The 27,193-nt window shown below is 41.7% G+C and overlaps 1 protein-coding gene across 2 annotated transcripts in view; it reads right to left on the reverse strand.

Moving 5' to 3' along the window:
* FEZ2 (fasciculation and elongation protein zeta 2) overlaps positions 1-4,495 on the reverse strand; it is a 44,067-nt gene extending 39,572 nt beyond the window's left edge. For both annotated transcript variants that reach the window (XM_043468320.1, XM_043468319.1), the window contains exon 1: positions 4,199-4,495. In XM_043468320.1, the coding sequence (XP_043324255.1) occupies positions 4,199-4,452 (254 nt within the window). In that variant the 5' untranslated portion in view covers positions 4,453-4,495. The remainder of the gene's footprint in view (positions 1-4,198) is intronic.
* Positions 4,496-27,193: the final 22,698 nt, after the last annotated feature.

Here is a 27,193-nt window from a genome sequence, read left to right on the forward strand (position 1 = left end):
GGAACAGAAACCTCACAAAGTCAACGGCTAACATTTTCACTGTCTGGTGTGACAGGTATGACCTAAACCGTTTACACACATTCTAAGCAGTTTACTTACATTAGCCCATTCAATTCTTACAAGGAGTACCATGAAGAACCATTATTATCCCCATTTTACAGATTAGGAAATGAAAGCACAGGTAAGTTAAGTCGTGTTTCCCAAGCTAAAACAGGTAGTAAACACACTGTGCTTTATAAATATTTTTCTTTCGTAACTTCCAAACATATAGACTATTCCACAGAGTGAATAATCTCTCTTTAACCAATGAGAAAGAATTTCCAGGAGAAGGAATTCAGCCTCAAAATGAGACTAGCGCTTAATATCTAATTTATAGTGTAAGACTAAGATAAGATGAAAAGGGGAAGAAAGGGAGTTCACAATAAAATACACAGATTGTACCCAATGCAATTACTCTTCCTTGTTAACAAACAGAATTTGGGGGAGGCAACAGAGTAAAATGGAAAGAGCACTTGACTAAATTCAGAAAATAGACTCTTATCTCCATTCATCCTCAATCAGTCTCTGACCATGTACTTTAACTTCTGCAGGTATTAGCTGCTCTTTTTAAAACAAGAAGCTTGGATTAGGATGGCTGACATTTCTTCCAGCGCTATTACTCGAAGCATTCATTCAAATGAGTTATATTGATGAAAGTTCCAAACCACACCAAAAAAGGACTGCAAACCAATTTCATGGCCAAAGTTCAGTTTCAGTCCTAAAGTAATAACCAGCATTTTTTTTAAAGGCATTATATGAAAAAAAAGAATTCAGAAATATAAATGAAATTAAATTTAATTAGTGTAAGTAAAGTTAAACATTACACAAATAAGCTATTTAATGGTCAGAGATACACACATACAAGTCATTAAAAAAAAAAGGTAACATTTTTAACAAGTATCTAATTGTGAATAAGCCACTAAAAAATTGGGTGGGTTTTTTTCTAAGTGTGTAAGATACTAGGATACAAAAATAAGACCACTGGGATTATAAAAATAAGAATGCAAGCTTCAAAACAGAGAAACAACATACTGATTTAATGAACTGGAATTTGGTGCTAAAGAGAAGCAATGGGACCACAACTGCCAAAAACAGAAAATCCCCAAATGACATTTGGCTGTTGAATGCATATTAGCCTCCATGAATATGTGAACACAAAAATCTCAAGAAAACTGGCTCATTTACCCAGCAAATCTCTCATATGCATGGTTCATTCCTATCCTCCTCTCTGCTGGAATGCTCATTTCCTCTAATGCCAATATGCTCAAATTGGAAACACTGTGGGTTGCTAAACTTGCTGGCCCACCTCATCCTGGGTAGAAAATTTTCAAATACTAAATGACTGACCATACACCTAACCCTGGTCAGGAACCACGAGAATATTCTAGTAGGTGAAGACGGTCCAGAGTTTTTGAGGTTTGTTTTGTCCGCTGTTTTTTCCTTCTTAATTGAGGCCATAATAAAAGGACAAGTGGGGCGGAAGATTTCATGTAGAATCATTGACTGTGGGTGAATTTGATCTCCCAAGAAAATGAAGGACAAGTCACAGTCCTCTATCTTCACCAAGGCCAGAACATTTGTGGTTGAAAGGACACAAGGCTGGATTAACTGAAAGATTTCTAGAATACTCCAATCAAGACAAAAACTGCCTTCATCCTTATCATAAAGCATTACAGCCAGTCATAAACAACTAGCAGGGCGGCTCTTTTCCAAAGGAGGTCAAAGTCTCACTGACATTCAGTCCCTCACTAGACCCTTCTAAAGTAAAACTTTAGCCAATAAGCACAATCTGTAGGTAACCAAAACTAAAACTGGGACTCAGAAAAGAATAAAGTGCCCTAAGGCAGGGCCCTATCTGAGTGAAAGAATTCTCAACTCTCTCTAGTGAAAGGAACAGGAATGAACTCTATCAAGCAATGGAGAGCATGTTTATGCAACAGAACCGGGACCATGAGAGTGGTAGGCAACTCCTGCTTAGAAAAGATTGATTTCTTATGCATTCCCAAATCAAGCAACATGCAGTACCACCAATGTAATGTCTACAAAAAGTCATTATCAAGAGTAATAAAAGTTAAGTTTTGTATCAACCTAAGATTTAAGCAAAGGCTAAAATACACTCCTTTTCAGACAGTACAGGTGAATGAAAAATAGGGAATTTTATCTGTGTACAAACCACTAATTTGTTTTGATAAGCTACTCTTGATAAACCCAAATATATAATAAATGATTTTAAAATCCAGAGTACGTCCTGAGTCTAGTGATTCTGAGTATATAAATCTATGCATAACACTATCTTCTCTTTGGGAACAGACTGCTTAAAATGTCTTTTGCCACTGACTGCAGACTCAGTCGTGTCCAACTCTTTGTGATCCTATGGAGAGTAGCCCACCAGGCTCCTCTGTCCATGGGATTCTTCAGGCAAGAATACTGGAATGGGTTGCCATTTCCTACTCCAGGGGATCTTCCCAACACAGGGATCAAATCTGTGTCTCTTGCGCTGGCAGGGGATTCTTCACCACTGTGAGGCACCTGGGAAGCTTGCGTATCTGTGTATATAATATCCAATCATAAACTCTTCCTTCTATGCCAGGGCAGAACACTGTACAGAGGGACCAATGAAAAGACATGATCTCTAAACAGAGCTGGCCCTGAACCACTGCTAGCTAAGCCACTAGCCTCCATTCCCAGCTCCCTCCTCCTGATAAATCTTCTGATTCACATGAAAGAAAACCATCAAATGACAAGCCCCTTCCTTTGCCCATGGAGCCTTCTTCTCAAGCATTCTTTGTTGTTGCTCAATTGCTCAGTCTGACTCTTTGTGAGCCCATGGTCTGCAGCACACCGGGCTTTCCTGTCCTTCACCATCTCCCAGAGTTTCCTCAAACTCATGTCCCTTGAATCTGTGATGCCATCCAACTATCTCATCCCTTTTCCTCCTGCCTTCAATCTTTTCCAGCACCAGGGTCTTTTCCAGTGAGTCGGCTCTTCGCATCAGGTGGCCAAAGTATTGGAGCTTCAGCCAAAGCATTCTTCCCTAACCTCTATTCTATCCATCCCATCAATGCTCTGAAAATCCATCCCTACCCACAACCTCAGTGTTTACTCCGTAATTTTACCCTCAGGCTCTCCAGAGCTCCTCTCCCCCTACATTACAATATTGTCAAATCCCTCACTCTCATTCCTTTCAGTATCTTTTGGAGGAAAACTATGGTGCATAACAACCCTTATTTAACTAAATTATAACTGGGGTTCTGGGAGGTTAAATAACCCTCCATTCTCCTAGCTCTCATAAATCCTGGTAAATTTCTGACCATTGCCCTGCAATAGTTACCTGTTTATGCACCGACCTCCCTACCAGACTAGGTGATCCTTCCTATTAATAACCAGATCTTTTCCTTTTTGCCTCTGTGGGGACTCGCACTCAACCTGAGCTCTCAAATGAAGCCAATAATCTCCTGTGGCATAAAGGCTGCTTCAACGTCAGTACCTTTGCATGCACTGTATCCCTGAGCTAGAATACTAGTAACCTTTCTTCATCTGCCAGGCAAACTCCCACTCGTCCATCAGGATCCAGTCTTCTCTATGAAGTCTTTCTTCACGCACACATGCACAAAATCTCCTGTATTTTGCACATGTATCAGTGCGTTTGTAACATCCATAAAATGTTTGTTTACAAACCTAGCTTCCACCCTGGGCTGCGCTCTGCTTGACAGCGGCAATGTCCAGTCACCTTGGTATTCCCAGTGCGAAGCAGCACGTAGCAGGCGCTTAATAAATTCTAGTTGAGCGAATGAATGACTACACATGTGCCCGAGGAAGTACTATCTGCAACTATGAGGCTCAGTACAAGAAGACTCCTCTCTAAACCAAACAGAGGTTGGCTTCCAGGAAGCAGGAGGAGGCGTAAGGGCTCGTAGAGGGGCAGGAGAACACGAGATTTAAATTCCCAGGCGCTCAGAGGCCGAAAGCCTCAAGGAAGGAGGTGGGAGAACTGGGAGGGGCGGGACTCCAGAGTTGGAGGCGGAAGGAGAGAGCGGGGAGGAGCCTGCGGTCGGAGTCCCGCCGAGGCTGTTGACCCCGGGCCAGTGGGCAGGGCAAGAGGGGCTGGACGAGGGGCAGGGGAGGCTCCCGCCCGCTCCCGGCCTGGGCCCGCACTCACTCGTCCCCTTGCAGGAGGCTGCGCTCGGTGATGGGCCGCACAGCCGCCCTCGGGGGCTCGGCACCCGGACCCGAGGGGCGGAAACACAGGCTCAGCTTCTCCTCCAAGTGGCAGGCCAGCGCTGGGAAGCCGTCGCCACCCCCGCCCGGAGCTGCTGCGGCCTCGGGGCTCGCGTTACAGTTCTCTTGGTCCTGGAGGCTCCGGGCCGGCTCCTGGAACTCATAAAAATCCTGCCAGTCCCCGTCCGCCGCCATCGCCGCCCGGTGCCGTCGCGCGCCCCGCCCAGGCCCCGGCCCCGGCCCCGCCCCCGGAGCACCGCCCCGCCCGAGGCCCCGCCCCCGCCCGCTCTTGGCGCTCGGACCTGGCCTGTTGCCTTCTAGCCCCAACGTCTTCCCTTTTCCCCAGTCTTAGATTTCTGAGTAGAGCGCGGGTCTAGGCAGAAAGGAAAACATTAACTGCTTTGAATCATTTCTTATAGCCTTTGCAATCCCATGGACTGCAGCAAGCCAAGCTTCCCTGTCCATCACCAACTCCCGGAACTTGTTCAAACTCATGTCCATCGAGTCGGTGATGCCATCCAACTATCTCATCCTCTGTCGTCCTCGTCTCCTCCTGCCTTCAATCTTTCCCAGCATCAGGGTCTTTTCCAATGAGTTGGTTCTTCGCATCAGGTGGCCAAAGTATTGGAGTTTCAGCTTCAGCATCAGTCCTTCCAATGAATATTCAGGGCTGATGTCCTTTAGGATGGACTGGTTGGATCGCCTTGCAGTCCAAGGGACTCTCAAGAGCCTTCTCCAACACCACAGTTCAAAAGCATCAATTCTTCTGGCCTAATATGGCTAAAATAAACAATTTCTTTAAACTTGCACCCAAGTGTCGGATTATTCCCCAAATCAATTTCCCCAAGGTAACTTTCCAGCCAGAAGAACAGCCACAGTCACTTGGAAATGCTTAAATGGTACCGAAATTCATTCCACAAATATTTCATGTGTCCCACATGCAAAGCACATGCTAGACCCTCTGCAACATACAAAGATGAATAATTATGCAAGTTAATATTTGCAAAGCACTTGGAACAGGGACTGACAGTAAGTAACAAATGTGTATGTTATGTAACTAATACATAACTGCTCCCTATAGGGGCTTACAATGTAGTTAGAGTGATAAAACTGGAGAGCATTCATACCAAAAAGTATAACTCGGAGTAAAGAGTTACTGTTTAATGTGTATTGAGTTTGTTTTGCAAGAGGAAGAGTACTAGCAATGGTTGCTCAAGAATATAAATGTACTTAATACCACTGAACTGTATACTTAACATGGTTAAGATGGTAGTTTCATGTTATGTATATTTTACCACAAAAAAATTTAGGAGAAAAGGTATAATTCTAAGGGAGCATGAATATGTAGAGAATATTTAGAGACAATAAATACCTAGGAGTTGATAGAAGCTATCTTTGGACTGTAGTCATCAAATAACTTCATTTAGGAACATAATTGGATCATAAAAGATGAATTCCTATTCTGAAAAATAAATACAAATAATAGAAAATAAGATTTTCCCGGTATGCTCTGTTCATTTCTTGACAACATGGAAACCTACCCTGAAGAATACATGTTAATATCAAAATTTCCTATTTACCTTTCCAATGGATTTTGTCTCATATTTCAATGATTTGTCTCATATTTAACAAGATACTTTTATGAATCAAGCCTAAGGAACTGTTGATAAAGGCAATATCACTACCATCCCACTCCCTTCGAAACCGTGAAGGGAGCAGATATTGAGCTCTACATAGCCAAGAGCTAGAACTGATTACTCAATAGTTTACAGCTTTGGGGTTAATAAGAAAACATTAGCTCAGCTGACATTCATCTATCTGACTACTACTCAGAAGTGATGCACTAAATGTAAAAATCGGTCGTTCTCTAGGTATTGGGCTACTCAGTTATGAGAAACTATGGACTTGACTCAAACTCTCCTAATTATGTACATAATTAAGGCAAAAAAATAGGTTTTTTTTCTTGACCTGTATCTCCATTTGCCTGTGTGGCCTGTATACATGTTAGTGGAAATAAAATTTACTTAGGACCCAAAGGTAACACACAAATTTTTCATATGCTTACAAAATAAACAGCTACTAGGTTAGCTTTAATGGTCTCAATTTTAGTCAAAATTTCCACATATGAAGCTTTTTACTTTTAATTACATGCAAATTACCTAGTATCACCCCAGACTCTAAATGTGCTCAGTCGCTCAGTTGTGTCTGACTCTTTGCAACCCCATGCATGCACTGTATAGCCCAACAGGCTCCTCTGTCCATGGCAGAAACAAGATTTGAATCACTTTTCTTAATTAATTTATATTAGCATATCTATAGTATATTGTCACCCTGCTTATTTAACTTATATGCAGAGTACATCATGCAAAATGCCAGGCTGGATGAAGCACAAGCTGGAATCAAGAGTGCCGGGAGAAATATCAGTAACCTCAGATACGCATATGATACCACCCTTACGGCAGAAAGCAAAGAACTAAAGAGCCTCTTGATGAAAGTGAAAGAAGAGAGTGAAAAAGTTGGCTTAAAACTCAACATTCAGAAAACTAAGATCATGGCATCCGGTCCCATCACTTCAGGCAAATAGATGGGGAAACAATGGAAACAGTGACAGACTTTTTTGGGGGGGACTCCAAAATCACTGCAGATGGTGATTGCAGCCATGAAATTAAAAAATGCTTTCTCATTGGAAGAAAAACTATGACCAACCTAGACAACATATTAAAAAGCAGAGACATTTCTTTATCAGCAAAGGTCCGCAGTAGTCATGCATAGATGTGAGAGCTGGACTATAAAGAAAGCCGAGCACCGAAGAATTGATGCTTTTGAACTGCGGTATTGGAAAACTCTTGAGAGTCCCTTGGACTGCAAGGAGATCCAACCAGTCCATCCTAAAGGAAATCAGCCCTGAATATTCATTGGAAGGACTGATGCTGAAGCTGAAACTCCAATACTTTGGCCACCTGATGCAAAGAACCAACTCATTGGAAAAGCCTCTGATGCTGGGAAAAATTGAAGGTGGGAGGAGAAGGGGATGACAGAGGATAAGATGGTCAGATGGCATCAGCAACTCTATGGACATGAGTTTGAGCAAGCCCTGGGAGTTGGTGATGGACAGGGAAGCCTGGCGTGCTGCAGTCCATGGGGTCACAAAGAGCGGATACGACTGAGTGACTGAACTGACTTACATAGTAATCTCTTGGCACTCAACACACTCTATAAAGGTGCTTCCCAAAAATGTGCCTAGGAGGAAACTGTGCTGTTTAATGGGGAAAGCAACGAGACAAGAAAGAAACTATAGTGTGAAACAAAATGTGAATCTTGTTGCTTCTGAAGATTTTACATAATGACTGCACACATGAAAGAGTAACAACAGAAACGCTTAAATGGTGAAATGTTCACAGGTAAAACGATAAAGTAGCAACGTCTTCCACACACCTCTCTCCCCCTGGGCACTTGGGGGCCGCACAGAGCCCCACAGCTTCAGGACATCCAGCAGGAGCCTGCACTCCGCCCTGTTGCGGCCTCCTTGCCTCACGCCCGCTCTCTCCTCCAGTCGGGCTTACAGAACCAGGTTTGTTTTGCCTGATGGGCAGCAAGCGAAATCTCTGAGATGGCAGGAAACAGAATTTACTCACAAGGCAGTCAGAGCAGAGAGAGAACCAGTTCAAACCCGCTTCCTGAAGGCAAGGGGCTCTGGGTGTTAATGACATAGAGACTAAGGGAGCAGGTGGTCTGAGGTGTGGAGGGTGTGACTGAAAAAGGATGTGGTAAATCTGCACAGCTGTAAGTAAGCTGCGGGCCTCGGCACATAGAAGCGCAGAGGCGCTTAGTACTGTCTGAGGATGGAGGTTTTAGCCCTCCCGCATCAAAAGGTCACCCAGCAGACTCGGCATGCCTACGTGGATGGTCCTATCCAGTCTAAACCAGCTCAGCTTGAGCTAGACACACCTGATACCAATTCCTAGAAAACTACTTGGACAAACATCTTACTGTTTTGGCTACATACAGCTCAGAGGACCTGCGCGTCTTTTGAACAATAAGTAAAATGACCAAAGGCATGGAGAAGGCAAAGGCACCCCACTCCAGTACTCTTGCCTGGAAAATCCCAGGGACGGAGGAGCCTGGTAGGCTGCCATTTATGGGGTCGCACAGAGTCGGACACGACTGAAGCAACTTAGCAGCAGCGGCAAAGGCAGGTTACAGGTGAAATGGATTTAACTATGATTACCCAGTTTCACCATTCCCTAAACCTCCCCACTTAATAATTCCTGAGAGTAACCTTAGTCCATTTTCCAGCAATTCTTCTTCCACCAGCTAGAATTTATTCTAGCTTCCCAGCACAGACACAGATCTGGGAAAAACCACATGCTTCCTGCCAGTCTCACCAGTTTAGTTCATGTCAACAACACTCAAAGGTTTCCAATTAAGAAGAGCACCCCCCCATTCATTTTCTCTCACATGACCTAATTCTACTCGTATGTCCACTTAAATTTCAGGCTTTTATTTTCTATAAAGCAGATGAATACCAACATGTGTAAACATTGTTGCTCACTCCATGTATTAAGAACAGTTAGTCTATAGAATTAATTTTCAACACTTGATGCAAAATTAGATGATACAGAGTAACTTTTAAAGAGAGTTTCATGGCATGAGTATTACACTCAGGTTAATCATCCAAGATGGAAAAAGTTACTTCTCTTGTTTGACAATGTATTTACAGTTTTCACAGGTACATCACAATGAAAAGTAAAGAAAAATGGAAATGAAGATTATTCAAAATAGAGACCACCTAAGGGTGTAATTAACCAGAAAACATAAGAACTGCAAAAGAAACAAATGATTTAACACAGGATCAGAAAATACCTTGTTAAAGTTTCACATGCAGCAAATGCTGAAGGCATTACAAAGCAAGAGTACAAGGAGAATGGACATGAATGAAAATTTCTTGAGAAAAGCTAACCTAATTGCTAAGTTTATTCAATAACAGGTTAAAAAAGAAAACAGAGCTGACGGAACAAAAGAATTGAGAAATCCATATGTTGACTCAATAATTTTTTTTTTGACAGACATTCATGTTTATTTTTTTTAATATAAATTTCTTTATTTTAATTGGAGGCTAATTACAATATTGTAGTGGTTTTGCCATACATTGACATGAATCAGCCATGAGTGTACACGTGTCCCACATCCTGAACCCCCCTCCCACCTCCCTCCCCATCCCATCCCTCAGGGTCATCCCAGTGCACCAGCCCTGAGCGCCCTGTCTCATGCATCGAACGTGGACTGGTGATCCATTTCACATGTGATAATATACATGTTTCAATGCCATTCTCCCAAATCATCCCACCCTCACCCTCTCCCACAGAGTCCAAAAGACTGTTCTATACATCTGTGTCTCTTTTGCTGTCTCACATTATAGGGTTATCACTACCATCTTTCTAAATTCCATATATATGCGTTAGTATACTGTATTGGTGTTTTTCTTTCTGGCTTACTTCACACTGTCTAATAGGCTCCAGTTTCATCCACCTCATTAGAACTGATTCAAATGTATTTGACTCAAGAATTTAAGGAAATCTTGCTTGCGTGCCAAAAAAGGAAAGGGTAAGTTATTTCCACTTTGTCTCTATTAAAAAAAAAAATCAAGAAACTTTTGAGTAACCAATATTTGCAATGTAGGGTTTATTAGCAAAAAAATATTTAATTCTAGTTGCTCATGTTTATTAGTAATGAATCTTCAATTTTAATGATCAGATTAGAGTCTTGATCAGGCAGCACCTGATCAGGGGTCCACAGAAGCAGCGCTACATCACCAAGAGAAGGAGCCCAGGTGACTGGCCATGGCCACACTCTTACAAGGTTATCAAAATAACTGAATAGGAAAGACATTGCCAAGTATGCATCTGGTTGTGTTCTGGGTAATCAAATACTGGCCTCAGGCAATTAATGGAACCACCTATTAGTTGTGGTTATTTAGCTAGCATGACAGTTCTAGGGCCTTCCCAGATGGCGCTGTGGTAAAGAATCCACCTGCCAATGCAGGAGATGTAAGAGACACAGCCTGGATCCCTGGGTCAGGAAGGTCCCCTGGAGTAGGAATTGGCAACCCACTCCAGTATTCTCGCCTGGAAAATTCCATGGACAGAGGAGCCTGGGTGGGCTATACAGTCCATGGGGTGGCGAAGAGTCAGACACGACTGAAACAGCACACAACACAGCGCATGTCAGTTCTAACAAAGCACCCCGTGGACATTCTAAACTGCCCGAATTCTCTGCTTTGAAAGATTTAATTTTCTCATCTGAGGTTAAGACCGTGCAGAGTTGAATATACCACATTTTATCTAACATTTTTTTGTAATTTTGTGAAGTAACTGTACTCTCTGCACAGAGGCGTCTTAGGCCGGTGCAGCCCTCTCTGTTAGCAATTTTTTATGACTGTCAGTGCTCTGGGTCCTCACTACCTGTCTTAGGATGGAACAAAGAATGAGGGGGAAACTCTTCCTCCCACGAACAAGAGGAAGAGGCTCCACATGGGTCATAAATTTCTAGAAGAATATTCTTGCCTCCTCTAGGACACTGAGTAAGAAAAAATATGAACAAAAGAACTATAACAAAGAGGACATAATATATTCTCTATATTTCCTCTCTTTCAGAAAACTGTGATCTTGGTTTTTCCACATCAACATTCATCTGTAACTTTCCCACAGGAAAGTCGGCCCTAACCTTGATCAATCAAGGCGACACGTTTGTGCACAGGCAGCGTGGTACCTGCATCACTGGGGTCCTGGTGTGTATTCCAATACCTTTGTCTCCCAGGGCCTATCTCACTTGTATTTAGTGAGCCGTTTATTCTGAATTCTTTGTCTCATTACTAACCAAGATCTCTCAGGCCTAAAAAGGTCTCAAAACTAATCCTCTGTGGCAGAAAGCAGATGGGTGGTGCCCAAGGCATGGGATGGTTTGGGGTCGGAGAATTAACCGCAGAAGGACAGGAGAAAAACTTCCGGAGTAAAGGAAATATTCTATAACTTCTGGAGTAATGGAAATACTCTATAACTTGATGATCATGGTGACTATGTAGGCGTGTACATTTATCAACAGTAAGCTTAAAACAAGTCCATTTTACTGCATGTAAATTATAACTCTGTAAATATGTGTTAAGGTGTGGCTTTATAGCCAAAAAATGGAAACAGCCTAAATGTGCATGGACAGGTGAATGGATAAGCAAAAACACATACATAACAGAATATTATTCAACATCTGGTCTTGTTAAAGTGATTCAAGTCATACACTTAAAATTAGTTTATCCACTGTATGGATTAATTGTTGATGGACTGCTAACTCATTAATTATCTGTTCTAATCTACATTTTGATTCAAATTGTATTATTTTATACTGTAATTTTATACATTGACTTCACTGGAAAGTAATGCAAGAATGATAAAATTGACTTTGTTGTCACTTGAAGATTTGAATTTGAGGGGCTAATTTTAAGGAGAAGAAATTTAGTGGAGATGGAAATCTCTCTGATCCAACAGAGTGAATCAAAGAGGAAAGAGTAAAAGCTTCCTTCAAGAAAACAGACCAACTCCACTTCTTATTGAATTGGAGGGAGGGAGCTAAAAAATAAAAATAAGAAAGCGCTATCAAGTGCAACAACAGACTGTCAGAAAGTGATACTGGGGAAGACAGCACATTCATTCAGGGGACCATCCATAGAGGCTCTGCCAGATATATAGTAAGACAGAGATGCAGACAATTCAGAGGAGTTTGCAACTGAAGAGAAACCTAGAAACTTGGATCACATTTAGATGAAATAAATGGATTCTGTAAATGATTATATTTTCTGTATGATCCAGATCACACATTTTATGTTCATCATGTGCATTATGTTCTATTTTCTGATATACTTATTAATATAAATTAAGAACCCACCTCCCAGTGCAGGAGACATGAAAGACATGTGTTCAATCCCTAGAGGAGGATATGGCAACCCACTCCAGTATTCTTGCCTGGAGAATCCCATGGACACAGGAGCCTGGCAGGCTACAGTCCATGGGTCACAAAGAGTCAGACATGACTGAAGTGACTTAGCACAAGAGTATTAGGAATGGGAACCACAGAATCCAGAAATACTCCACAAAATTAGCTGGAGGAGTCCTCCAAAATTTGACCAATGAGGGTATTATAAGAATGAGTATTAAAACTGAAGTATCTTTCTCCTTTGAACTATTATTTTCTGTCTTTGTTTTTCATTTTTTCCCTTCAAAATTTTGTTTCCGGAGATGCTGACATTTCTTTTGCTACCTTTAGAGAAGGGAAATTTCGTTGTGAATAGGATCAGGATGGGGTCAGACTAAGAGTGTCGAGTTCTGTTTACATATAACGTTATAATATTTTTTAAAGTTTAACAGGGTTCTTCTGTTTCTGTTTTCTTTTTAAAGTGTAGTCAAAATGTCTTGACATCTAAGGAGCTGCACAGATGCTGGGGCATCAAAATGGTCTCATCAAAATGTTATGGATCTAAATATTAATAAATAAACCACCTAAGTCAGATGGGGTGGCTCAGATGGTAAAGCGTCTGCCTGCAATGAGGGACACCTGGGTTCGATCCCTGGGTTGGAAAGATAACCTGGAGAAGGAAATGGCAACCCACTCCAGTTCTCTTACCTGGAAAATCCCATGGACGGAGGAGCTTGGTAGGCTACAGCCCACGGGGTCGCAGAGTTGGACACGACTGAGTGACTTCACTAAGTCAGATAGGGCTTCGGTCTACAAAAGCAAAGCAAAGTGGTCTATTAAGATCATTGTTTATATAATACAAATTGTATAATTTGTATTATAAATTGTATAATACAAATACAAATATGCAAATACATAATTGCACAATCTTATGCTTGATTTGACTACAGTAGACACAGAAGTGAGCTAATTGTTTCTAATCTGGTATAAGACGCTTGAGATTTGGCATCTTGGGAATTCTGTGTTGTTTTTTAGAGAATGAAAGGTTATTTTTATTCCACATTGTAGAGAGAGAGAGTAGCTTTGTTATTGTGAAGGACTGATTAGCCCTTTGGAAGACTGAATGAACATATACCCTGAATGTTCCAAGACTCACCAGACTGGGCATCATCCCCACCCTATAACTCAAGGCTCCAGGCACTGTGGCTGTCTAAAGTCAACAGGTGAGTGCATTGGAGAGGACAGGTATGCTCAGGGCTGTGTCTACCCAAAGGGACCAGCTAACCCCCACCTCAGCCTTCTCCTCCTGTCATGGAATGAATTGTGTTCCCTCTAAATTCACATTGAGGGGTTTCCCTGGAGTTCCTGTGGCTAAGACTCCACACTTTCAATGCACGGGGCCCTGGTTCAATCCCTGGTCAGAGAACTAGACCCCATAGGCCACAACTAAGAGTTCACAAGCTGAGCCAAGGATATAGGCATGGTCAATCAAGAACCCGCACAACCTAAATAAATGAATAAATACATTGTTTAAAGATTCATGTTGAAGTCTCAACCCCTAGTACCTCAGAATGTTTTGGCACAGACTGTCCCCAACTTACATCTCTGGACTTTACAATGGCACACAAGCGATACACATTCGGTCAAAACCATAGTTCAGATTTTGAATTTCGATCTTTTCCTGAGCTAGTGATGTGTGGTCTTACACTCTCTCATGATGCTGGCCAGAGGCAGTGGGCTGCAGCTGCCGGTCAGCCATGTGATCACAAGGGTGAACAATCAATACATTTATAACCATGCTGGATCCACATAACCACAACCGTTCTGCTTTTTACTTTCAGTACAGTATTCAATGAATTACATGAGATACTTAACATTTCATTATAAAATAGACTTTGTGTTAGATGGTTTTGCCCAACTGCAGGCTAATGTATTAATAAATAATCTGAGCATCTTTAAGGTTAAAGCTAAGTAATGATGTTTGGTAGGTTAGGTGAATTAAATGCATCTTATAATTAATATTTTCAACTTACAACGGGCTTAGCAGAATGTAACCCCATTGTAAGTCAAGTTAGCAATGTATTTGAACATAAGATTGTTAAAGAGGTGATTAAGTTAAAATGAGGTAGCTGAAGTAGCACCGTAATCCCATATGACTGGTATCCCTACAAGAAGAGATGCTCAGACTACACAGTGAAGTCGATGTGAAGACACAGCAAGATGGCAGACATCTGCAAGCCAAGGAGAGAGGCTCAGAAGAAACCACCCTGCTGACACCTTATCTTTGACTTCTAGCCTCCAAAACTGTGAGGAGATAAATTTCTTTTGTATAAGCCACCCAATCCTTGGCATTTTCTTATGGTAACCCTAGCAAACAAATACAACTCCCCAGGTCGTATCAGTGGTTTCTGGGAGCCCCTGTGGGGTACCCCACTTGAGCTCAGTACTGAAATGATTCTGTTCCTACTTCCAAGTATTGGTCTCTCCTAGAAATAACAGTAACAGAATGTTAAATGGGTGACTTACTAATAAAGAGCGGAGCCACACCTTTCCCATTTCCCATTATCCATCCAGAGGAGAGAAGACTAAAAAGTCTAAGGGATGAGAGTCATTGAGATGCAGAGCTGCCAGCCATCGAGTTAGGATGCTGCCCATTCAAGCCAAATGAGAGCACTGCCCAAGAACCAGAGTAGTTAGAGTTTGCACTAAGGGAGAACACCATCTTTCTCTCCAGCAAGATGGTTACTGAGATTCGGGATCCAGACCCCAGTGCTCCCATGGGCTCAGAGTGGGACACCATGAGCTCTTGGGAGGAAACTTATAAACTAGAGATAGCTCTTTCCTGGAGAACTCTGAAGGCAGGAGGATGGAGGAGCTGCCCATGTTGACAGGGAAAGCGAGGGGAAGGAGGAGAGGGAGCAGCCACATGCATACTGTTTGATGGACAAAGGTCAGGATTTCCCCCTCTGGGCCAAGTGGACACCCCAGAAGGTAGCTAGACTCAAGTCACCTTGCACAGTCCCCCCAAATATGAGCAGGGTTAAGGAGACTCTAGCAGGAGCCCTCAACCTACGAAGACGGGAGGATTTAGAGCAAAAAGGGATGTGATGGAGACAGAGTGAAAGGACAAGCCAAAACTTCTCCCTGCTGGCTCCCAGGTCAGCCCTGAGTAGGGAAGGGTGGACATTTTGACATGAGTATATGATGAAAATGGTTATTTACATTGAACCATATTTTTTTCTACTTGAAAATGAGGCTGTTCTGATTTATGAAAGTGATGGAAAATCCACAGATCTGATCAAGATGCCAGTCAAAGATAGGGAGGAGAAACTGGACAGGACATGTTGGACAAAGACTGAGATGGGAGAAGAAAGAGAGACTTTTCCTCATTGTACTCTACCAAATTCAACCCATACCTTATTTTAGCACATGACACTCAACGACTGTAGCTCTAGCCACCTTGGCCAGACACCATGCCACCCTCTGTATTCTCATCTCTCTGAACTGGTCCCCAATCCCTGTAGCCCATGCACAAAGCCCTCCTGTTGTCTTTCAGAAACAATATCCTGATAAATAGTAACTTACATTAACACAAATGCTTGAGGCGTTTGCTAACCCAGTACAGTCTAACTCAGCTTCCACTGAGATCACCCAGCACCACTCTGTGGGTAATTAGTCTATATTTAAACCACCAAATAAAGACAATACCATGTAGAAGCAGGATGAAGTACAGATGGGAGCCATCTAACTGAAAAGTCCTCCAGAATTCCAAGCTGCAATCAGGATGCCATGCAGTTGCTTAAAGGGGTCACAGATCAGGGGGAAAAAATCTACGAAATCTCTGGTCCCATCATAAAAGAATGATGGATGGGAGGCATTAACTGCTGGAAATCACAGAGGACCAAAGACACTAATTCTGTGGAATAAAGGAAGTTTGCAAGAAAATGTAGTTTCAGGTGAAAATGACAAGGTTACCTTTTGCTGTGAGATGTTCTGACTTGGCTCAGAACATGCATCCATCATCCTTACCTCAAAGTTTAGGGTGTTAGTAGTTGACAAGTCAGGACCCTTTCTCCTTTGCTGAATACCTGGTTTAATGCCCATATATCATCATTTTTGTCAAAAACTTATGTCATTTCCTCTCCTTGGTTACTCGAGTTTGCTTTGTCACAAGCCTCAACTTCCAGCCCTTCAAACAGAGTTGCCTGTGTACAGATTCATGGAAAGTGTTCATAGAAATGAAAAAGTAGTATATCAGAAGATTCTAAAACCTCTCACTCCTCAGAAGACTTCACAAACTGGGTAAAGACAGCCAAAATTTAAAAAACCATTTTCTTTGTCATTAGCACCTGAGATATGTTTTAGGTGACAAAGAACTGAAAATCTCTCTCCAATTCTCCCCGGAAAATGTATAGAGTCACAGTTGCACATGGACAGATTCTTGTATTTGAACAAGTAGAGACTATGGTGTATGCTGTACTTAGTCACTCAGTCATGTCCAACTCTTTCCTACCCATGGACTGTAGCCCGCCAGGCTACTCTGTCAATGGGGATTCTCCAGGCAAGAATACTGGAATGGTTTTCCATATCTTCCTCCAGAGACCATAAGCCACTATTATTATGGGAAGTGTCCTACCTAAGAATTTGTTTCTATGAATTGCTTTGAAGATTGTTTCTATGTTTGTTCTCCATTTAAAAATTGATATAAAAATAGTCTCCCAGAAACAAAGAGTGACACAACCAAAAGCTTCACTTTAATACTTCCTGAAGCAGGTAGTGATTTTACATGTATTTACTAATAAATGTTGAATGATGCAGGAAGTAGAGATCCATTCACAGTATCTAATAAAATAAACAATATTTAGTTCTTTGAAATTAAATTCTTTAATCAAAGATCAGCTATAAGGAGATATGGCACTTACACCTTCTAAAAATGTCAGAAGAGCAAAGAAGGATGACCAAATTCCTAATTTTTCCTACATATTTTATTTGCAAATAATGGTAGTTATATGTGCATCAAGCTAATTTTGAAAAAAGAAACATACTTGTTATTGGTTTCATAGAATCATAATATTTTCATTATCTCCTTGAATTTTTAATTAGGCTTTGAAGTTCTTTGAATCATAAAAAGTACTTTCTTGTGGTTGGTGATTGCATTATTATATGCCTTATTTTGACAGTTTGAATATATCTGGTTTTAAAATAAATAGTGAGTGAGACACACCACTAGATGCTCTTAATGATTATGATTTTTTTTTTTTTTTTTTGCTGTACTGTGTTTTTGTTGCTCTTTGCAGAGTTTCTTTACTTTCAGCAAGTGGGGGCCACTCTCTTCTCATTGGGGTGGCCTCTCTTGTTGCAGAGCACAGGCTCTAGAGTGTGCCAGCTTTAGTAGTTGTGGTGCACAAGCCCAGCTGCCCCAAGACATGTGAAATCTTCCCAGACAGAGATTAAACCTATGTGCCTAGAGTCCCAACCACTGAACCACCCTGGAAGTCCTGTTGTATGATTTTTAAGTCCCCATATTCCCTCATTAAGCTCAACTACAGCCTTCAATTAATATTCTTTACCCAAAGCCCCTATAAACATACCTTATTCTACCCTTCTCCTTAAAATTTTTCTGTTCCATTTGTCCCCTTCTTAATCTATAATTAAGTATTTCTACTTTCCCATCTATTTCTCCATTCTTTCACTCTCTTATTTGCTCTCAATGACTTTCTCCACCTTACCCTAAATTCATGAGGCTTTACTCAAGTCATTCATGTGTTCAGAACAATAGCCTTGCCCCAATTTCTCCAATATTTTTATTATCATTCAGAAAGACTTTTGGACCCCTCCTATCCAAATGGTCTTTTCTGGCTAAATCAAGCCTGATCCTAAGTAACCCATCCACTAGCTCCCTGCCTCCCCCACCCCTTCTCACAGTCATATCCAGTGATCAGGCAGGTCAGGGCCTGGCCAACCAATTCTAACAGGATGGACTCACTGTAAGAACAGCGGGCCTGCGGCTAGACCGGCCACTGGAATTGGAACAGCCTGGGGCTGCAGGGTGGGGGGACATGCCCTGCTGCAATGATGAGGCTACAACCAAGTTTTTAACAGAACAAAGTATTATTAACAGAACCAACAGTGCTGGACTCCATAGTGACCTACATCCACTTCACCAGGCTTTCTTTATATTGTCACAGTTGAGCAAAGCATGGTGATGAGTGATTCAGGAGCCAGGAATATCCAGAGACTCAGCCAGGGAGAAAATGGTTAAGCTTAGAGTAGTCTTCAAGAAAACAGCCAGGTCTCTCCAGGTCATCACTGGTCTTAGAAAAATGAGAAAACAGCCATGCCTGTGGGACCTGGCAGAGAGGTGGATTTACCAAGAAGCTAAGGATGCTTAAGTTTCAGATATGCTTACTTGCACCAGATCCTTATAAGCCCAGCAGAAGCCCTACCAATGCAATCAAAGAGTGCTACAAGTTCATGGAACATTAAACATCAGCCCATTTGCATTGCCCTGAAACTTAGAGCTTAATTTTCTCAAGAAACATGAGGAAAAAATTTCCAAATTTGACAATAATCTAACACATTTATCTGACAATATTACTTACAAGTCATAAACCTGAAACTTTTCTAAACTGTCAACAATAGAGAAAAATATTTTGATAAATTATGTAAAGATTGAATTTTTCTTTGTTGTCTATGGAAAATGATGTTACAACATTGCAGTCAATGAGAGGCAAATCAAGAATAACAGCGAAAATGTAAGAGAAGGGTATTAGAGGTATGTGTTAGAAAGTTACTTCTTTTAGGGACCGCTCCTACACTGTTGGTGGGAATGCAAGTTGGTGCAGCCACTATGGAACACAAGTAGAGATATTCCTCAAAAAAATAAAAATAGAGTTGCCATATGATCCAGCAAATCCATTCTTGGGTATATATCCAGACAATACTATGATTCAAAAAGATACATGTACAGCAACCCCAAGTCCAAGGAGCGGCTGCTGCGGGGCACAGGAGGGCCAAGAGGAGCTATTCCACGTTCAAGGTCAGGAGGGGCGGCCATGAGGAGATACCCCTCCTCCAAGGTAAGGAGCAACAGCTGCTCTTTGCTGGAGCAGCCGTGAAGAGATACCCCGTGTCCAAGGTAAGAGAAACTCAAGTAAGACGGTAGGTGTTGCAAGAGGGCATCAAAGGGCATACACACTGAAACCGTAATCACAGAAAACTAGCCAATCTGATCACAGGACCACAGTCTTGTCTAACTCAGTGAGACTAAGTCATGCGTGTGGGGCCACCCAAGACAGACGGGTCATGGTGGAGAGCTCTGACAGACTGTGGTCCGCTGGAGAAGGAATGGCAAACCACTCCAGTATTCTTGCCTTGAGAACCCCATGAACGGTATGAAAAGGCAAAATGATAGGATACTGAAAGAGGAACTCCCCAGGTCGGTAGGTGCCCAATATGCTACTGGAGATCAGTGGAGAAGTAGCTCCAGAAAGAATGAAGGGATGGAGCCAAAGCAAAAACAATACCTAGCTGTGGATGTGACTGGTGATAGAAACAAGGTCTGATGCTGTAAAGAGCAACATTGCATAGGAACCTGGAATGTTAGGTCCATGAATCAAGGCAAATTGGAAGTGGTCAAACAGGAGATGGCAAGAGTGAATGTCGACATTCTAGGAATCAGCAAACTAAAATGGACAGGAATGGGTGAATTTAAATCAGATGACCATTATATCTTCTATTGTGGGCAGGAATACCTTAGAAGAAATGGAGTAGCCATCATGGTCAACAAAAGAGTCTGAAATGCAGTACTTGGATGCAATCTCAAAAATGACAGAATGATCTCTGTTCATTTCCAAGGCAAACCATTCAATATCACGGTAATCCAAGCCTATGCCCCAACCAGTAATGCTGAAGAAGCTGAAGTTGAATGGTTCTATGAAGACCTACAAGACCTTTTAGAACTAACACCCGAAAAAGATGTCCTTTTCATTATAGGGGACTGGAATGCAAAAGTAGGAAGTCAAGAAACACTTGGAGTAACAGGCAAATTTGGCCTTGGAGTATGGAATGAAGCAGGGCAAATATTAATAGAGTTTTGCCAAGAGAACTCACTGGTCATAGCAAACACACTCTTCCAACAACACAAGAGAAGACTCTACACATGGACATCACCAGATGGTCAACACTGAAATCAGATTGATTATATTCTTTGCAGCCAAGATGGAGAAGCTCTATACAGTCAGCAAAAACAAGACCAGGAGCTGACTGTGGCTCAGATCATAAACTCCTTATTGCCAAAATTCAGACTTAAATTGAAGAAAGTGGGGAAAACCACTAGGCCATTCAGGTATGACCTAAATCAAATCCCTTATGACTATACAGTAGAAGTGAAAAATAGACTTAAGGGACTAGATCTGATAGAGTGCATGATGAACTATGGACGGAGGTTCGTGACATTGTACAGGAGACAGGGATCAAAACCATCCCCATGGAAAAGAAATGCAAAAAGGCAAAATGGTTGTCTGAGGAGGACTTACAAGTAGCTGTGAAAAGAAAAGAAGCGAAAAGCAAAGGAGAAAAGGAGAGATATTCCCATTTGAATGCAGAGTTCCAAAGAATAGCAAGGAGAGATAAGAAAGACTTCCTCAGCAACTGTACAAAAAAGATCTTCACGACCCAGATAATCACGATGGTGTGATCACTCACCTAGAGCCAGACATCCTGGAATGTGAAGTCAAGTGGACCTTAGAAAGCATCACCATGAACAAAGCTAGTGGAATTGATGGAATTCCAGTTGAGCTATTTCAAATCCTGAAAGATGATGCTGTGAAAGTGCTGCACTCAACATGCCGGCAAATTTGGAAAACTCAGCGGTGGCCACAGGACTGGAAAAGGTCAGTTTTCATTCCAATTCTAAAGAAAGGCAATCCCAAGAAATGCTCGAACTACTGCACAATTGCACTCATCTCACACGCTAGTAAAGTAATGTTCAAAATTCTCCAAGTCAGGCTTCAGCAATACGTGAACAGTGAACTTCCATATGTTCAAGCTAGTTTTAGAAAAGGCAGGGGAACCAGAGATCAAATTGCCAACATCCGCTGGATCATTGAAAAAGCAAGAAAGTTCCAGAAAAACATCTATTTCTGCTTTATTGACTGTGCCAAAGCCTTTGACTGTGTAGATCACAATAAACTGTGGAAAATTCTTAAAGAGATGGGAATACCAGACCACCTGACCTGCCTCTTGAGAAACCTATATGCAGGTCAGGAAGCAACAGTTAGAACTGGACATGGAACGACAGGCTGGTTCCAAATAGGAAAAAGAGTGTGTCAAGGCTGTATACTGTCACCTAGCTTATTTAACTTATATGCAGAGTACATCATGAGAAATGCTGGGCTGGAAGAAGAACAAGCTGGAATCAAGATTGCCAGGAGAAATATCAATAACCTCAGATATGCAGATGACACCACCCTTATGGCAGAAAGTGAAGAGGAACTAAAAAGCCTCTTGATGAAAGTGAAAGAGGAGAGTGAAAAAGTTGGCTTAAAGCTCAACATTCTAAAAACTAAGATCATGGCATCTGGTCTCATCACTTCATGAGAAATAGAAGGGGGAAACAGTGGAAACAGTGGCTGACTTTATTTTGGGGGGCTCCAAAATCACTGCAGATGGTGATTGCAGCCATGAAATTAAAAGATGCTTACTCCTTGGAAGGAAAGTTATGACATATCTAGACAGCATATTAAAAAGCAGAGACATTACTTTGCCAACAAAGGTCCATCTAATCAAGGCTATGGTTTTTCCAGTGGTCATGTATGGATGTGAGAGTTGGACTGTGAAGAAAGTTGAGCAACAAAGAATTGATGCTTTTGAACTGTGGTGTTGGAGAAGACTCTTGAGAGTTCCTTGGACTGCAAGGAGATCCAACTGGTCCATCCTAAAGGAGATCAGTCCTGGGTGTTCATTGGAAGGACTGATGCTGAAGCTGAAACTCCAGTACTTTGGCCACCTCATGTGAAGAGTTGACTCATTGGAAAAGACCCTGATGATGGGAGGAATTGGGGGCAGGAGGAGAAGGGGATGACAGAAGATGAGATGGTTGGATGGCATTACTGACTCGAAGGACATGAGTTTGAGTAAACTCCAGGAGTTCGTGATGGACAGGGAGGCCTGGCCTGCTGAGATTCATGTGGTTGCAAAGAGTCGGACACAACTGAGTGACTGAACTGAACTGATGTTTATAGCAGCCATATCTATAGCATCCAGGACATGGAAACAATCTATATATGTTCACTGATAGACGAATGGATAAAGATGTGGTATACACACACACACACACACACACACACACACACACACACAATGGAATATTACTAAGCCATAAAAAAGAATGAAATAGTGCCATTTAGAGCAATACGGATGGACCTAGAGATTAGCATATTAAGTGAAGTAAGTCAAAAAGAGAAAGACAAATATCATATGATATCACTTAATGTGGAATGTAAAATATGACACAAATGAACTTATCTATGAAACAGAAACAGACTCAAAGATACAGAGGACAGATTTGTGGTTACCAAGGAGCAGGGGGTGAGGATGGGAAAGGCATGGATTGGAAGTTTAAGACTAGCAGATACAAACTATTATATAAAGAATGGGCAAAGAACAAGGTCCTACTGTATAGCACAGGGAACTATATTCAACATCCTGTAATAAACCATGATAGAAAAGAATAGGAAAAAGAACATACATGCACACACACACAGACACACAGACACACACACACATATATATATAACTGAATCACTTTGCTGTACAGAAGAAATTAATACAACATTTAAATCAACTATACTTCAATAAAATAAATTTTTAAAAAAGAAGTTTACTTCTTTTATAATATGCTGTTTTTCTGGATTTTATGTTTGTGATATTTGCCACCTTTTTGGGAAATGTTGTTTGCTGTAAATTGTTTCTCATTCTAAATAAACATTTAGTTTGTAGCTAATTTTGTACTTTATTTTCCTTAAGCAGATTCCACCAAATTATACAAGCTTCAGGATCCATAGTATTATAATGGGTTTCCCTGGTAGCTTAGAGGGTAAAAAACACTCCTGCAGTGAGGGAGACCTGGGTTCCCTCCCTGGGTTGGGAAGATACCCTGGAGAAGGGAATGGCTACCCACTCCTGTGTTCTTGCCTGGGAAATCCCATGGACAGAGGAGCCTTGCAAGCTACAGTCCATGGGATCACAAAGAGTCAGACAAGACAGAGTGAGTTTCACTTTCAGGATCCATAAAATCTGCATCTGCCCCTAATCAAGAGGCCTCTACTCTACTAAGGAGGTAGGTGGAGTCAGCCAGGTGTGGCCTGACATTTATCTCACTTGCAAGTAGTTAAATAGGGATGATGGAGAAGGAAATGGCAACCCACTCCAGTACCCTTGCCTGGAGAATCCCAGGGACTGGGGAGCCTGGTGGGCTACCGTCAAATAGCAAATAGGCATGAATATACACTTTTTAAATCTTTAGTTAAAACTGCAAAAAACTGGACTATACTTCAGTATGTACAACGTGTGTCTTGCAGTGAGATCTTATTAAAGCCAAACAGGGAGGATATCTATGGTAGACACTGCTAGCCTATATCCTACCAGATTACTCGTCTTCCGGGACAAACATAGGACTACATTTCCCAGGCTCCCTTGCGGTTGTGTATGGTAGTCATGTGACTGCATTCTAGCCAATGGAATGTGGATGGGAGAGACACATCCCTTCTTGACTTAGCCCATGAAAACCTCCCATGGAAAAACCACCACTTCTTCCCTCTTTGTTGGTTTAAGGCACATAAGCACAATATCCTTGCAAATTACAGTAGCAGGTAATAGAGCCTCTAGGGCTTCCCTCGTAGCTCAGTAGAAGTCTCTGTGTACTAACAAAAAAATCACATTTCAAGCCTGGGGTCTAGAATATGCAGTTGAGAGTCCTGGCTGCACTGACCCAGAGGAAGATCAGACAGCTAATTCTTGAGGTCAGACCTTCTGGGCATTACTTCTCATACCACAGTGATACCCACAGGAGAGCAGTTCCATGGACCACTTTTCTTTTTTTTTCATGGACCACTTTTCAATGGAATTACGAGTGGACTCATTGGCCAGTGATAGTAGAGATGCTGTGATTCTGGGGGGAGCATCTCACTTCACTGTGAAGTGGCTGAGTACCATCATCCTCTTTGCCCTCTGTACATCCCTCTGTTATCCAGACAAGAAGAGTTATAAAGAAGGAGAAACAAGAAAACGATCTTCAGCCATGAATTTCTAATTGTGTTATCTGTTAGACCATTACAGATAATTGGTTAAAACTATGCTTCATGAAGGAAATTTTAACAACCTTAATTAAGCCTTGAAAGACCAATCCCAAAGCAGAAATCATATAGTAAAAACTAGCAGAATTGACTTAATTTAAAAGAATTAATTTCCTTATAAAAGACCATAAACAGAATCGAAAAGCAAATGACAACCAGGGATTATATTTGAAACATAAACAAGAGACAATGAAAGTCCTTATTAGATACTGATCTTTTAAAATCAGTGAAAAATAGAGATAGCCCTAAAATAAGTGAAGATCACAAATGGTCAATTTATGAAAGAATACAAATTCTTGTGTTTATTCTAATAAACAGTCTCAATCATAAATAAGGAAATGCTAATTTAAATATGATAATTAGTGCCTATAAAATTAGAAGGTTATATTTAAAGAATAATATCAAGTGTATTCTTTATGGTGAAGGTTAAAGGAAAGAGGTCCTTTCAAATATTTTGGGAAAGAGTATAAACTGGAACAAACTTCGGACTTCCCTGGTGGTCCAGTGGTTAAGAATCCACCTTGCAAAGTAGGGGATGCAGGTTCGATCCCTGGTCAGGGAACTAAGATCCCACATGCCGTGGGGCAGCTAAGCGTGTGTGCCGCAACTACTGAGCACACATACTCTGGAGCCTATGCACCACAACTAGAGAGTCTGTGTGCCACAACAAAAAGATCCTGCGTGATGCAAGGAAGATTCTGCATGCTGTAACTAAGACCCAACACAACCAAATAAATAAATAAATTTTTAAAACCGGAACAAACTTTCTGGAGGGCAATTTATAATACACATTAGAGCAGTTGTTGTCAAAGCCAGGCATTTAAACACAGGAAAATTAATACAGGGGTTCATCAGATAATAGTTAAAAGGGCCAGAGAAACCAAAGGGGAAGATGATGTTACTTGGAGACCATTAACTTCAGAACTAAACCACCCCTCAAGCTTGAGAAGCAAAATGAAAAAGGTGATGTTACCAGGGTCCATAATCACCACCACAGGCCCTGAGCAGAAAGTCAACATTGGTCTTTCTGGACTTGTTGCTGCTGGAGCCTGTAATCACCTGCAATTGGCTCCCAAGGACTCTGATGAAGCCAAAAGCAGGAAAAAACATGGCTTCTACCCAGCAGGCAACAGAGAAGGCAATGGCACCCCACTCCAGTACTCTTGCCTGGAAAATCCCATGGACGGAGGAGCCTGGTAGGCTGCAGTCCATGGGGTCGCAAAGAGTGGGACACAACTGAGTGACTTCACTTTCACGCATTGAAGGAAATGGCAACCCACTCCAGTGTTCTTGCCTGGAGAATCCCAGGGACGGCAGAGCCCGGTGGGCTGCCGTCTATGGGGTCACACAGAGTCGGACACAACTGAAGCGACTTAGCAGCAGCAGCAGCAGCTACCCGACAGGCAAAGGAGCCTGGGAAATGTAGTTTACAGGCTCCCAGTCACCTGTACACAAGAGAGTATTAAAGGGCAAGTATGGGTCTGAGCGCCAACATTTAAAACTCCAGTGCATGCATCGGTAGCATAAAAATGTTTATGTGAGATGTGGGTTTGATACTTGTGTCAAGAAGATCCCCTGGAGAAGGAAATGGCAACCCACTCCAGTATTCTTCCCTGGGAAATCCCATGGACAGAGGAGCCTGGTAGGCTATAGTCTCTGGGGTCTCAAAGAGTTGGGACGACTTAACAACTAAACAACAACTATCAATTATAATTTTCCTGTATAAATGTTTAAGGAAATAAGTAACAAAACACAAAAAGATGTATGACAAGGACATTTGTAATGGTGTCACACTCAGTAAGATGTGCCATATCTAGTTGTTTTTCCCTTCCTGTATTCTTCATGTTGCAACCGGATTTGACCCACGAGTTCAGAAGTGGCATGTGTCACTTCCAGGATGCATTTCATCTCGCCCATGAACTGCTCCAGAGTTACCTTTTCCCTCTGGCACAGTGACCAGTGACATTCGAGATGGCGCTGCAGTTATACTAGGTCCCTATGTGACTATGATGTGCAGAGGTCCCTTGCTAACCCTGTACAAGAGTGAAAAATAAATCTCTGTTATTTTAAGCAATGGAGAGTTACTTGTTATAACAACATAGACTAGACAAGTTTGACTTGAACACATGGAATGATTTATGAGAGCAGAGAATTACAACCAATGTGTTCAATAGTACGGGAAAGTGAAATAAATGGCTATATATCCACATCATGGACTATATTGTTGCCAGTGGAGAGTGCTTTTGGAAAATATCGAAAGAGATGAGAAAATCTTCACTATCAAAAATTAAGTGGAAAAAATAGAATATAAAACAATATATATTAAATGAGACTCATACATGAGATTATATAGTAAGTCCCCTACATAAGAACCTTCAAGTTGCAGACTTTCAAAGATGCAAACATTCGTTCGCATGTCCAATCAGGTAAGTTAATTCACGTGTCTGGCATACATTGTCCCATGTATGCGTCCTCTACAAGGGTTGTGTTTTTATGCACTTTACTATACAGTACTGGATCAAGTGCAGGAATACAGTGTCTCTATTTCAAGCCCAGGATGTCCAGAAGCAAGTGTAAAATCAGTGGTATATAGCCTAGTTAGGTACCTAGGCTAACTC

Source organism: Cervus canadensis, chromosome 5, assembly GCF_019320065.1.
Source record: "Cervus canadensis isolate Bull #8, Minnesota chromosome 5, ASM1932006v1, whole genome shotgun sequence".
In the NCBI taxonomy this organism is placed as follows: Eukaryota; Metazoa; Chordata; class Mammalia; order Artiodactyla; family Cervidae; genus Cervus; species Cervus canadensis.